The sequence below is a fragment of the Lonchura striata genome, chromosome 1 (assembly GCF_050655825.1).
Source record: "Lonchura striata isolate lonStrDom1 chromosome 1, ASM5065582v1, whole genome shotgun sequence".
Taxonomy (NCBI): Eukaryota; Metazoa; Chordata; class Aves; order Passeriformes; family Estrildidae; genus Lonchura; species Lonchura striata.
In genome coordinates this window covers 73766050-73781777 of record NC_140703.1, presented here as the reverse complement: position 1 = coordinate 73781777, position 15728 = coordinate 73766050, and the positions used below count along the sequence as shown (strand labels likewise).

The following is a 15728-nucleotide window of genomic DNA, read 5'->3' as shown; positions in this document are numbered from 1 at the left end:
GCCTGAATCAGAAAGAATTCTTCTGAAAGTTTAACTCTAGTAATAGTAGTAGAGCTCAGCAGCTCTGGAGTCTGCTAATTCATGTATATATATATATATATATATATATATATATGTACATATGTATGTATAGATAACAAAAACCCCAGCATTTTATCTATATAGATAGAAGTACATGCAACCTAGATCATGTAGATCATGGCTGTACATATGTGCATTATTTCAAGTGCAACACTGTATATGAAAAAGGTTACTTCAACAGCTGCATAAAGATCTATTACTGAGCTAAAGCACCTTTAAATCTGTAGCACTGGGTAAAAACTGTTTTAAATTTATCTTAATGCATGCCAGCATGTTAGCAATGGATATGAATTTCAGCAACTAAGTTACCACATACTCCTGACCCCTTTTACCATTAGACTTTTGGACAAAAAGTCAAGTCCTCTTTCCAATAAGGACCCCTCTTTCCAGCTATCAAGAAAACTGCTGTAATTAACTACCTACATTAGTAAGGGGGGGAAGCTACCTTTAAAATGTTATGTTCAAAGACAATCCAGGTTTCAAAATACTTCAGTGAAACAAAAGGGAGATTGATATAACTTTCTCTTCAAGACTTCAGAAGAAGATCCAATTAAAAACATTAAATTTTTAAATTCGTAATTTATAAAGCATATTCTTAATTTCCCTCAGTGGAAAAAAAACTGCTACAGTGTTCTAGTAGATAGCCTTCAAAGGATCTCTAAGTATCTTTCTAACAACAGCAATGATACAATAAAGCTATGCCTTTCTGTAGGGGCCTGACCTCCCAAGTTAAAAACCTTCAAAGACCAAAACGAAGAAAAAACTAAAATCTAATTTGTCTTTCAGAAGCATGCATAAGAAAATGAAAGGAAAAAGATTTTTTTTTTTTTTAAACATGCATTTTGAAGTGTCAGTATATTTCCTACATTTCCATACCTGGAATGACTTTTTGTAGAAAAACAACAGTTTAAGTTAGATACTGTGATTTATGATACCACATTCTTTTCCACACACCTTTTTTTCAGTGTCTATATAATCACAAGACAAGGTTCTCAAGGTGACCAGTAATACAGTGGTCTCCAGCAAAAATTTCCCAATTCAGTATTTTGTAAATAGCATCCTCCCCACTTTGTGAAAAATGACACAACTGATAAAATAAGCTGGCTCCTGTGATGTGAAATAAGACCTCTCCTTTTTACCTGGTAAAGACCAGACCCACAGTGCATTTTGTGCAAAACTGAAACCTCCTTTTCTTCTATGGAACAAAGGATTTTGTTTTAACTTCATTATACAGATGGCTCAATCACAGATACTGGTGAGAAGGTCTATCTAAAAAAACACAGCTACAAAATGCTTCTGTGTTCTAATAAAACTGTAACAGAATAACTGTTAAGACTATATATTCCTTTATATCAACACCACCACTAACCTAGTAACAGAGGAGTACTGAAAAAATATATAAAAGTCAGATTTCAAATTATATAGTTGTTTCTCTACATAAGACATTACAGCTAGGAAATGTGACTGGCTATGAGAACAAAGCAAGAATGGCTAATGCTTTAACTGCATCCCAATGGCCTATTTGCTCTTGATTAAAAATCCCAGACATAAAAGACATTCCCCTATGACCGTGGCAACTGGGCAGTATTATCTTTCCTGTATTGATATAACAGTTACCAATAACTGTTGGCTACTGATTTTCTAAGTGGCACAATTACTGTCAATCTCATGCGTTTAACAGTGTTAGAAAAGAAATACAAAGAACACTAAAGTTGCTTTTAAAAATTAATTTGTTTACACAAAGATATCTTCACACTTTGCATCTTCCAACATTTAACTGTTCATCAAAAACCCCAACAAGCTAAATCAGAGGATTTAGTTTTACTAAAGAAAATAACAGCAAAAGTCTAAATTTAGAGATTTTCATTCCTAAGGGATGTAGGATTTTCACAGTAATATCAAAAAAAATTTCTCTTTTGGGTTGCAAATTATTTGCATGAAAAGGTTTGTTTTATCAATTACTTTTAACAGATCCAAAACATGGAACACATACTTACTCAGCGTGAAAATACCTTTGGTAAGAAAAATGGGCCATGAGACATGACAGCTATTTAAAAGAATTAAATTTGTGATACATTACCACTGTTCCATTATCTGGCATCATTGGTGTTCCCATATTTGCAGCTCCTTCTGGTCCCATGGAAGGACCAGGACCCATTGCAGGGCCAGGTAAAGTTCCTCTGTTGTTCATATTCATACCCATCATTGGAGGAGGGCCTTGGTTACCAGCAGGTGCTGGGCTAAACGCATCTATGCAAAACAATCTATACTTAGAGCTGTCCTATCTTAATTTTACAAGAACAAACAAACAATTTACAATATTTAAAAAGCCAAATGTACAAGACTTCAAATACTTGAAAAAATGTTCTTTGAGACTGTACATTTATCTCAATCATCTGCTTTTAAACAGATTTTAAATAATCTCTATCATTCTGCATTACACAATTTGCCTCATGTAATTGAAAATCCCAGTCTTTACAGCTAAATATCACTGTAGAGTTTCTGTGCAGGAATGAAAATCTTCATATTGCATCTATATAGAGTATGCACACCACAAATTTGCAAAAATCTCAAGTGATTTTACAGATATTGGCAGCTGTAAGACAACTTGGCCCTTTAGGGATCATAACAGATAAAATGTACATTTGCAAGAAGTCTTCTACCAGTAATATGTTAATTGATATAGTGTACAGTAGATTAGTCTACAGTCTAACAGCAATAACAGAGATGGTACTCAACTTCATAATAAATTATTTGCAATATGGAATAAATAAAATCTTGCATTTAGTTGTAATTTCTTATGGTATAAGTACAAGAAAACTAAGTGGTTTTGTTAGAACTAGAAATGACACAACAATCTGCTCCAAATGTCTGAACAAAAGAGGTAAAAGAAAATCCTGAAAACATATTCTGAGTAGATAATTTAGTTGTAATATTACACTAAGAAGCATCACTCTGCATCAGTACTCAATAATGTACTGAACACATAGGTAAAAATGCCCTCATAGTAGTTTTGTGTGTTGCTTTGAGAAAACAGTCTGATTATCTACCCCACACCTTACTATTAAGAAATATCAACTTCAAGGCTGGTGGTGATGCATTCCTCCCATTCCCCACAAAAATCCATCCTCTTCAGCGAAAAGTATTCATCCAAATTTTGATAATGGAAGAAAGAATACCTTCGACATTTAGTGTACACTTTAAGTATATACTTTCATAATATAAAGAAATCTGACATGTTGCTAGACTAATAAGCCTGTTGTTCATATTTTAAAGATAAACCCTCTCACTTCTCACCACAACTGCACTTTTTTAATAATGAATATATAAATGCACATCATTCAAAGGAGCCCACTTCGCACAGATACAGTACTGTGAGACTATCTGCAGGCATGCACAATTACATCTCAATTATTTGCCTCGAGAACACCATGTCACAGCAACCAGTGAAACCATGGCATTCAAGACATTGTTGCTAAAATTGAAGACTTGGTTTTGATCATATATACATTAGGCCAATCACAAACTCAGCAAAAAACAATGCATGCTACATAGCAGCACATAAGAAGTGCTAAACAGGTTTACTACAAGTGACAGAAATTCTGTAATTTTGAAAAGAAGTCTTTGAGCTTAGTAAAAAAGGAACTCCTAGACCTCTCCCTATAACATTAAGTCAAAACAAAGGTACACTCATGTTGGATGCTTCTTACCAATCCATACACATTGTCAGCTCATGTACCAGGTAGAAGACTGGGCTACAATTCAAGAAAATTAAAGTAGCATATGTCTAAAACAGCTTTTTACTGTCACCCATTCAGTTGGAAAAGAAGTCTAAACTGCCAATATAAGGAGAAACCTTTATTCTCAGAGTCTAGAGGCACTCTGCAGGACTATCATGATGGTAAGAGCACTTTAGTGCATGTAGTAGCGTCATTAACTAAATGCTTAATTACTTGCTATTGGTTTGCTTATCAGCCTAATTAAACTGAGCCAGGTACTCACTGGCTCCCTGTCAACTTCCATAAAGTCTCATGCTCCATATCATACAAATGATAACCAGGGTGGCAGACAGCAACTCATACTATCAAACCTCTAGAATTCTGATCCTGTTTCAGGCAGAGTCAGATTTGAAAGGAGCAAAACTACAGAGTATAATGCAAGGAGAAAGAGGGGCCCTGCATACTTTCAGCAAAAGGCCACTATAATAGATTAGCTGTAACTCAGAGGTCTTCCAAAATCCTCCTATCTCTAAAGCAGACCTTGAGAGCTAACCACTTGATTGTCCTTTCTTTTTGGTTGGGCACTGATGTGAGGAATTCATTTACAGGACTGTGTTCAGCAACAGATGGAAAGTAGTCATTAGTGTTCATGCTACAATGCAGACACTAAAAAAAAGTCCTTTTCTGCAAACTGAAGGGCTGAAAAAGTCCACTCTAAATGTCTGAAATGCAGAAACAATAAAGTCAATAATCTTCATGAATGCTGAGACAGTTCCCCAAAAAAGCCCCTTTTTTTCCATATTTAAGCTTATAATCTGAACATAGCACTAAAGATCCAATTAAATGCTCTGATGAGGTATACATACGTCTCTCAGAACTTGCTTGTCACAGAAAGCTGTAAAAATGAGCAGTTCTGCACATGTCAGCACTTATTAAATCCGTCACAGAGGTACTCTGCTTTCTAAGAAAATTATCATTCAGGTATTTCAGTTATTGGAAATTGGACAGCTCCTTCTGTCCCACCTTATAAAAAGTCACTAATAGCACAGGTTAAGTTAAAAATAAGGTTACAATTCCAACAGAAATATTAAGAAAGGATGCTACTGTCAACAACTAAAATTCTACTATTTAAAGGTCTACTGTAAGGTTCTGGGGTCAATTATTTTGGTTGTACTAATGGACTTAATACACTAGAAAAAAACCCCAAATCTCTGTAACGAGTGAATGTAAAATCCAGCCTCTGCAGAAATAAATGCTACACTTATTTGCTATGGATAAAGTAGCAGTTCAGTGTTACTATAACTTTTTTTTTTTTGGGGATGATACAATGTATTCTAAAAGTATTAAGTTTAAAATCAAGTTGTAACATAAAACTTAGCAAGACCAGTAACAACACTACTAAGAACTGCAGTAAATAAACATTTTAAATCTCCATGTAGAAAGTGTATTTTGTGGATCTGGACAACTGACACAGTATCAATATTTACTAAGTCTTCTAATTAAATGTAATTTTCAAGTATGATGAAATCATATGCAGAAGTACAACTATAAAATAAGGAAATTAAGCCTCAATTTATGCTTCAGCTTAATAGCTATAGATAATTTAACGGTGTCCTTCTTCAGAATTATTTGTAAATAATTTTCATCATCCCTGAAAGCACAAGCCTATTTCTATTTTTCAGCTACAAATGTGTCTCAATAAATGCAAGGAAATTGTGAATAATGTGTTTCAAAATCTGAAGTAGATTTCTTACTCTATAAATTTACATTACTCAAAAGTTCAAGTGAAATTACTGAGTTTTGTATGCACTTTCAATTTTAAAATATATGGGAAAATAGTTTTATTACTTTTCTTTTAATTACCACCTAAATTTATTTTAAATTACCATTAGGAAGCTTCCAATAGATTAACAGTTCACACAGTTTAGTTAGATTTGGTGGTTTTGAAGAAATATTTCAAGTTTCAGTCTTGTTTAAAAGCAGATATTCTGGGTAAGTAAATTCCAAACTGTTCCAGTTTGCATACATGGAGCAAGCACTAATTATTATACTTTTCTATTACACGGTACTAGTTTTTAGTAGTAGATTACACAGTAATAGATTTTCGCAGTGACAGTATTTTAAGTTGCAAAAGCTAACAGAGAATATTTGCAAATAAGAGACTTGGAGGAAACAGGTGGAACACCAAGCACATTATTCATTTACCACACCAAGTATATATATGTAGAAGTTGCCAGTTTTGACCTCTATATCATTTACATGCAATTGCAGTCATAATTTCTTCAAATAGGTGGTCCCTCCAAAATAATGCCAAATATTTTTTTAACATAAAATTCTTCTTTTGTAGCAGATAACTCCCAGAGCATCACTTGTCCCTTATTTTTGTTTCCCTTAACTTGCACATTATTTTTTTGCCATGTAGTTAAAGGAGTAAAATAAAGATACAGGGAGGGGGGGAGGGGCTGCTTGAAAGCAAAATATATGTTGGGGTTCCTTATTTCCTAATATTGCTTACTCCTTTTTTTACCAGTTGTCACTATTTAATAGTGCTTGAGTAATATGTACAGTCCCAAAGAAAAAAAACTTTACATTAGAGAAGCCTTTTTCCTTCAGATCCCTACCTCCCATGTTTATTGCTCCACGAGGACCCATATCACCCATTCTCATTTCCTGTTCTCTCTGAAAGTAAACATAGTTTTCATGGTCAACCTATCATTCTTAGAACTTAAAACATTCCTATTTACTCCATGAAAATAAAAATGTTACAGTTTCAAAAGTTTCCATTGATTAAAAACAGTGCAAGGAAAGACATTAATTACACTCCTGGTTTTTATAACATCAAAGGGATGAATAAGTTCAATGTAACAATGCTGTACATTTTTGCATAATAAAGATTAAATATCCCAAGTTTCATTTATGAGCAGTCTAAAGCTCTCAAATAGTTATGTGATCAACCACAAATGAATTCATCTTTATGGAGTGTTTTAAATTAATAAATACTTTTCTATTTTACCTGTAAACAAACAGATCTTATTACAATACTTGCCTAAAGGCCAAGTGGTTCAATAATACTCAACCTGATTTCATGACTCAAAAATATTTGTGTTGATTGAAAACAAAGCTCTGATGTATTATATTACAGTATATAAATTCAACCTACCAATTCATCATTGTTCAAATAGTTTTAATTTAATTTGAAGGAGATATATTTTTTTAATGAATTATACTTTGCTATTGATGTTAGTTCAGATACTGACCATCCTTTTAAAACCAGCACAAAACTATAGTGTCACCAGAAACTGTAACATGCATTTAAACTAAACAGACAACACATCAAACTGATCCAGATTCAACTGATGGTCAGTCACCCAACAGCAAAAGATTTCTTACACTACTGAACAAGAATCCCGGCCTGCTGTGAAACAACACTCAAAGGATACCCAAAGAGGAAAAAAAATCACTTAGGGGAAAACAAAATACTCTATCAGAGACAATTCCAAGGGATTTTTGGATTACTGTTTACATAAAAAAAAAAAAATAGAAACAGATTCACAATTCAAAACAAAACCTAAAGACATTTATTAAAAAAATTCTCCTTAATTTTCTACAGGAATATTAACAAGTATTCTGCTCTTGAGAAAACAAACACACATGTGCTAAAAATAAGAAAATTGAAACAATTTACCTCATTGTGAAAAGTCATTCCACTTATGATTTAAGGGCCTAAGTTCATATGCACTTTGAAAAGAAATCCACATACTAGGCAACTAAAACAGTCTATAAGCAACTTTTACATGGAAACAATAATAAATCAAAATACATTCATTGCATTTGTACAGGTTCAGAGAAGTCTGGCTTGGTCAATCATATTTGGGATGCCAAACATGAGTCTTCTATCTTCAGCCACTTGAAGCAGCAGACACCACTATCTGACAGAAAAGAACCAACAGTTTTACCTAAATATCCTATTATAGGAAATTGCCCTGAGATACATGATTAAGAGCTCTCAAGTCAACAACTTTGTTTGTAATAACTCATGTTAACCTAGAAAAACTACTTAACATAAGAAGAGTACACACTGTTTTCAAAAGAATATGCATTAATGTGGAGCAGAAAAATAAGGTCTGGTAACTAGAAGACACAGGGAGGCTTAAAAGTCCAGCCAAAAAGGCCATTGATGGAACACTAAGGAAGATCTATTCCTCTAACCTAGAACCCACATTAAAAATCTATTAGAGAACATGCAGCTACTCTGACAGGCCTTTCACAGCAGCATCAATTGACATTTTAAGTAAAATCAGCAGCCCCACAGGGATCAACCATACCCATAAACTTGACATTAGTTAGTCACAAATCAGCATACAACCATGTTGATTATCAGTCTGCTTGTACACCTCATTCTTGACATCAGGAAGCAGAAGGGAAAGTGGTATATGATCCCTACTGTCAGTCCCTAGCCCAAAAGGATAGGGAAACACTGTGGCTATCAGTTTACACTAGTCAGATTCTGTGCATAGGTGCATGCCTATATGCTTTGCGTGACAAGCAGGCATGCCTGGAACAGTTGTGAGAAACTTTTTCATTGCAAAGCAAAGGACCAGACTTTACAGTAGGCACAAATCTTCCTTGATTCATCTCAGGTTCAACTGCAAGTTGGTTGGTATTTTTTTAATGTGACAAGTGCCATAAGGCGAGGCTAAGCACTATACCGGCTAGATAAGGATGCTAAGTACAGAGCTGTAAGGCTGCACTAGTTACTAGAACTTAAATTGTTTTCTTTGTAAAGGACAGAAGCATATGCAAGCTCTGATGTAGACTTTCTTTAAAAAACACACTAGTCTTCTTCCTAGCAATCAACCATTTTTCCCCGTCTTGAAATGATAGCAGTCTTCAGTTAACTGAAGTACAAAGATGGGTAGAACCTACTTATGTTTAGTCTAGTTTAACATTTGTAAGAAAAAACATTAGGTAATTATTTGCCATTTTTTAGCTTTAAATTCCGTGTTGAATTACTACAACATAAAAAACATTTCAGGGATAAAATCAAGACCCATAAATGTGCCTTAAGGTCTCTGCTGCCTACTACTTGATCAACATGTCTGCAAGATTAAGATGCTGTTGCAGCTTATAATTATTTCTAACTGATGCATGTACAAAATATATCACGTTCCTTTGACTTTTCAGCACAGGACAATTCTTCTGTACTCATAACACAGAATTAGCAAGTTTACACTTCCTGTCAGAGAAAATACTCAATTTCAAACATTAACCTGCAGTACATATCATTTATGTCATTAGATGGTCAAAAATTCTATCTGGAGGTGTCCTGTGTGGTAACAAACATTCAGTCCTGTCACACACAAATCAGGTCCTAGACAGCTCTTTACTATGTGAGCAAATACATGTTACTACAGGTAAGCTAGATCAACTAGTCCCATGGGTTTTGCCCAACACATAACAGAAAGGAATACCAACAGGCAGTTAAACACAATAGATGAACCACTCCTGGTTGGTAATTCCAGCCTATCTGAGAATTTCATTTTCAGATACTCAAGCCTTTTGCAGAGCTTAGTAACAATAATGTTACCTTCTCAAAGCTGCTTTTTCTCACTATATGACTTTCCCATTCTTCTGTTCAGTAACAGCCTACTTCAGCCCCTTCCCCAAAGCCACCCATAACTACCCACAACAGGGAGTTAAAACTGAGCAGCACGAGAACAGGGCAAAACTCTTAAGAGAGAAATATGTAGAATGATTAGGAACCTCTGAAGTCACCCACACCTGGGAAAACAATCTTAACAGGAAGAAAACAAGAAAAATAGATGATATGCTATTACAGAGAAAAAAGAAAGCCATAAGACAAAGAATGTGCAGAAAAGCATAAGTTAAATTTTGTGAAAATCAGAAAAAAAACATCATTAAAAAGACAAACTCAGCAAACAAAAAATGTCCAATTGTAAAAGCACTGTTTACACAACTCACACCGTTCCAAATTATTTGTTGCCAGGAGTCTTGTAAAATACTTCAGAACTCACTAAAGCAGACAACCTTCAAAAAGGTCTAATGCATCTGAGTAATCTTTTAGAAAAACTGCTATGATGGCAACTATAGGATTATACTAATTACATTACATTAAAAATTGTATTTCTCACAATGCCAACTAATTTTAATGTCAGATGTAAAAAGTAGATCTACACCAAAATAATGAGTACACTCAAGTTTTCAAAATATGTATTAACATTTAACATAGTATAGATTCTCCCCTTTTTACCAAGTACTTGAAAGCAGTTTTCCAAAGTATTTGAGGTATCATGTGCTGTGTTCTTACACCTCTTATCACCACTGATACAGCAGTCTAAATATACAGAGAACAGCCAAGATGATTCCTCTGAGTTTTTTAAATATATAACACTATTTTTAAATGTTCTACAAAACCATGAAACTAAATAGTTTGAAAAACACCTAAGAATTGATACAGGTCACACTGCAAGTAAAAATACAAATAGTCATAAATGTGACTTTTTAAACTGACAAACCAGTGCTACTTTTTTCCTTAAAAATAGCCCTTGCAATTGCGCTAACCCAGCAAAAATTTTTCTTGTCTCCAAGTGATGCAATATTTATGGTAACAAAACTGTCAAAAATTATGGTATGAATGAAATATGGCAAGGAAAATTTTAGAACAGCAAAAAATCAAGATATCTCAGAATCATTATGATGGCAGACCATACAGTTTTCAATGGTTTGTGGCCAGAAAAACATGCAGCTATTTACTTACCTTTCATAGTATAGTAACCACAATAATGCTAAGACATGGCATCTAAAAAATGCCTTAGCAAGAAAAAAAACACTTTCCCCATAAACTTGAAAATTAATAGTTTAATTAGCACTTTATCTAGGTTGTGTATGTAGAGCAAAGTGTAGTTAACAATGCTGCTGATTCTCACTTTTTTTCATTAACATGAAAACTGAACTTTATTCTCTAACAGATGATATATTTGTGAAAACAGGTATGACATTTCTGTACCTCTTACTAGAATTTATTACTCTGTTCTAGTGTGATTTCATTAAGTTTCTTCTAGAAAAATTATTTCCAAAGACCTCTTAATGAAGCATAAGGCCCTTAAACCTTACTTAAATTGTAACTTACTGAAAGACATCTATATTTTAATGACATAAATCATACAAGTTATTAAAGCTGCTAGTTAGCAGAACTAGCAGTTAGTTAGAACTAGAATCTGGGGGACGCTTTTATGATTATGCATTATTTGGTTTTTTTTTTCCTCAGAATAGTCTACTCTTTCACTCCAATGACAAGTGCACTGGAAGTTAAGTGGCAGTAAGAAGTTAAAATAATAAAAGGTTTCTCTTCCATCCACCCGTCTTGTCACCCCTCCCTCTTTGGTTTGTTCCTCAATTAAGATCTCTATGTAAGATCCAAAAGTTACAATATCCCCACACAGTTAATATACAACAGCAGAAATTTTACATGAAAAATACTGATCTTTCAAAATCCAAGATTTGTATGTCCTCTTGAGCACCGAAGTCAGAGCTGATCCCTACTCCGAGCTGGGCATCATACTAGATGATTCCAAAAATGTCTTCCAGCCTAAACTACTCAAAACTCTAGGAACTGAGTGATAGTGCTCACTCAAGAGTCTAAAAAAATATAAACTCTCTTACTTCACACAAATCTACACAAATGCATTAAACTAGGTAACAACTATAGTAAACATAGCTATAAAACATATAGCATGCAGTAAATTATAGAATCCTGTTTTTAAGTAGCAATCCTAATGAAAAGAAATTTATTTAGGTTTAATAGCTGTCACCAGGACTCAGTCTTTGAAAAAACATACTAAGAAGGCTATTAAGTTGCAACATTAAAAACCCTCAACATTAAAAAAGTATCACATAGGTAAAATCAGGAATACAAATTGCATGAAATACAATCAGACAGACATATTCCAGTAAATGCTACAAACTGGGAAAATGCTCCTAATGGTAGCAAAAACTACAATTACAGAAAAAAAATTATTACCATTCCAGCATATTTCTTAAGTATTCCTGTCATTTCAGTAAGATTGCAAAGGAAGTATCAATGTTATTTGAAGAGGGGAATTTCTTTCAAAACTAACAGCAAAAGTATAGGGATATATTTGTGAAAAACCTTTATGCCCTACATCTTTGTTCTCTTCTTTTAGTTCTGAGAACAAAAAGTCTTCAACTCCTGTGGGATCTCATTTTCCTTCTGCATCGGTTGCCAAGGATAGTCCTTGACAGCTAAAGCCCAGAGACAAAGAACACCCAATTAAAACTCCTCAAATGTATTTAGCAATGTAAATTGAGGTTATTATTTAAAAATACTTTTACAGTAAACTGTTAAGCCACTCTGAGCCTCCCAGAATGGTTGGGTTTTTTCATTCGCCATCTTACAGCTGGATGCAAAACCCAATCTGAACTAAAGTTAGCTCCTTTTCAATACATCAATCCTCACATGATGTTGAAGTCAGGTTTAAACTGACAGTTTGGAAACGAAAGTAGTTTAATTGCACTAACATGACTCTCAATAGCAAGACCTTTAGGGGATATATCACTAACCAGCAACATTTAATAGTCCTAAAGATTAAAGACAAGGTTAATTCTGAAGGTTAAAGACAATACTATTTAATACACACCAAAGTAACAGCTTTGTTTTACACAAGAACTCATACTTTCAGAATGTATTACAGCTCAAAATTCAAATTACAGTCTAACTTATTAACAAGAAAGAAAATAGTCTAAAAGAAGCTAAGATATACCATGGAACCTATTGTGTTGATTATAGAACTTGGTTCCATATTGCAATTTATGTATATTCTGCTTCATTATTTTGTATTGTAGTTACTTGCTCCTTCACTGAATTTTAATATTGCATTTAAGCCACTGCATTAATATAATTTGTGAGCTTTTCTCCCACCTCTCTTATTTTCATTTGTTAAAATACCGTAAAACATTGTACATAAAATATCTATAAAACTGACAAAAATTTATTTCATTTTCTCATAACCTGAGATAAAAGTTATTCATCATCCAAAAAAAAGGTACACAGAAAGCAAAATCAGGCTCTAAACAACCTGCATATATATACAGCAGCTAGGAACAAAATCAAAATATTTTAATTCCATGCCTCCAATCATCATTACATCATCTGTTCACTGTATATGAACTGCAAAGGAGGATACTTTTCCAAATGCCTTTGTTTTTGATGATTCGAGAGAAAACAAGTGAAGAGGTATTCTGGCAAATCTTCCCCTTGATTTAACAACTAAGACTTACGAGAGAGGTAAAGCTCTGCTTCTCAAATATTTTTAGCTAAAATTCAGAAATAATTTTCACATGACAAAGGTCCTTAGAAAAGATAACCACCTTCCAAGAGATTTGGAAATCCTTTGAAAAATGAGATCCCATTATATCAATTCCTTTAATAGCAACTTTTTCAATTCTGCCAATTAATCTGGATCTGCTGTATTTAGGAGCCACCTTAGATTCATGGAACCAAAATATAAAAAAAATTCTCCCATTTCTGTTAGCTTCCTTTTTTTCAGTAACAGTTGAAAAATTAAAAATATGAATTAAATACAAATCAACAGCTGAACATAATAAAAATATTTTTTCAAAGGCACTTTACTGTTTACTTACCCACTGAAGTACTTTTTAGAAGAAATACACAGCACATCACCAAGTTCACAACTGAGACATGTAACAATTACACTACATTCACAATATATTCACATCTTTGGAGGCACATTAGAGCATTTCATCTTAGAATTATTCTGGTTTTATATGAGCTGAAGAAATTATTTAAGATGTACTCCACTATTTACCATGGTGGGGTGGACTTGGAGGGCTGCTTAACTGGTAACAAAAACTGAACTAACTCTACCCTCATGCAGAAACACACTAAAATACTTAACTGAAAATCAGGTGTTCTAGAACGATGCTGCATTTTAGATTTCCCAAATTGTTATGTTTTCCCTGTACAAACCCGAAATCTATACAAATATTTAAGAGTGAACACTGGATGGAGTAAAAAAGAGTTTTCCCCAAAGGCAAGATTCAATGATAAGATGTAGTGAAAGTCATCAATGTTTACTTAGAAGATAAATTAATCAGCCAAGAATACCCTTTATGTTTAAGTGAAAATCTACTTCTTAGAAGTGTCAACTATAAGACTGCAAAATCACCTTAAAAGCACCACTAGTTATAGCCACAGTGCACTAAATATGACCCCTTGCCAGACTTCTCTATTATAAATTTTTCCTCACCAAGTAGATATTATATATGCCAAATAAATTATAACATAAAAGCCAGTCCAACTGTAGTTGTTAACTCATAATTAATTTGATTTGCAAAGTAAATAGAATATGCAAGTATTTGTTAAAAGGAAGCTGAAATCCAAAGTCTGTCAATCCTACAAAGTGGTCCTGTAGGAAAAACTTTTAGCACCCATAGAGTGTCTTTTATAGATATTATGGATATTGCTTACAACCAGAATAGTTCAATGTTTAAGATTTCTCCAATTAACTTATGGCCCGTCCACACATACAGCACACTAAAACATAAGAAAATATAAACAGAGAAACATCAGTGAAACTTTCTAAAGGAAGCCAAGCTCCACAGTTATTTTACACAACTTGTAGGCCATTTCCTGTAGAACTGGAGCAACATGAGGCAGACTTGAATGAGGAAGACGCTTGTCATTTGAACAAAGTACTGACTGATGAAAATACATTCTATCAGAAAATTCAAGTATTTCCATCAAAAATGTAAAAAACTGGTCATCTGAATAAATCCAAACAGATTGAGAAACATAGCTTTCTATCTAAATACCCTAATCCAAGTCCATACAGTCTTAAGCTACACTGTCTGGTTTCATCAAAACCATCCAACAAAAACTACTATTTTATTTACATACAATAGACCCAAAGGTCAGAATTATGACACTCAATGGGGACCACCCAATCAATAGGGATAAACATGAATAGCTGGTCCATATCTAAACTCAGAAGCTCCCCTATAGTTAAAACAAATGTTTAATAATTCAGAAATGGTGGGGGAAACAAACAGGAAGACTCTAAGGAAATAACATTTCAAAAGTATTATAAAACCCAGAAGTATGTAGGAAGATAAAGCTTGAAGAATCTAATTTCAACATTATATTGTCTTTTTCTTAGAAGAGAAAACTACTAGCTATCCTGTCACAAGCAGATAACCCAAACTGTGTTTGGGACCTGTAGTAAGAGCTTCATGTCATGTACAGAACAAAACTAATACAAACACTCTTCCATTAGCCACTGCAGGAAATCATAACAGTGACAAATGTTTCAGCAGGGCCTGTGCCAGGACACAGGGTGATAGTTTTAAACTAATAGTCGGTATTCCAATTAGGTGAAGGAAGGAAGTTTTACAATGATGCCAAAGAAATACCGGAGCAAGTTGCCCAGGCAGGTGGTGGATACCCCATCCCTGGAAACATTAAGGACTGGATGGAGCTCTGAACAAGTTAAAGTAGCTTAAGATGCCCCTGCTCATTGCAGGAGGCAATGAACTAGATGACCTTTAATGACACCTTCCAAACCAAACCACGCTATGATTTTAAGATTATGTTAAGGCAGAAACATCTTTGAATAGCAAACCACAGATATACCTGCCTCTTTAGGTTTAAGTTTCTACTGAACTCCACATCTGAAGAGTTACAAAACAGCTCTACCAAAACTCATCTTCTTACCAAAATATATGCTTTATTAAAAGTGCTAATTAATTTGGAAAGTAATACCCAATCTTTGCTCAATTAAAGTGTACTTGATGGAAGACAGAAGTAACAGATTTAAAGCCTGTTTTCCTCATGGAAGATTTAATAATTGAAAACAAGCACAACCTCCAGTA

At 33.9% G+C, this 15728-nt stretch overlaps 1 protein-coding gene across 12 annotated transcripts in view; it reads right to left on the bottom strand.

Moving 5' to 3' along the window:
- Positions 1 to 15728, bottom strand: part of PSPC1 (paraspeckle component 1) — a 60722-nt gene that overhangs the window by 26876 nt on the left and 18118 nt on the right. For 6 of the 12 annotated variants that reach the window (XR_013339499.2, XR_013339500.2, XM_077781477.2 and 3 more), the window contains exons 7-8: positions 6422 to 6479; positions 2162 to 2331 (exon numbers count right to left, since the gene is read on the bottom strand). The exons of the other annotated variants lie outside the window; for them this stretch is intronic. Coding sequence is in view for 4 of the 6 variants with exons in the window: in XM_077781477.2 (XP_077637603.1) it covers positions 2162 to 2331; positions 6422 to 6479 (228 nt within the window). In the remaining 2 variants the exon portion in view is untranslated. The remainder of the gene's footprint in view (positions 1 to 2161; positions 2332 to 6421; positions 6480 to 15728) is intronic. 12 annotated transcript variants of the gene reach the window in all.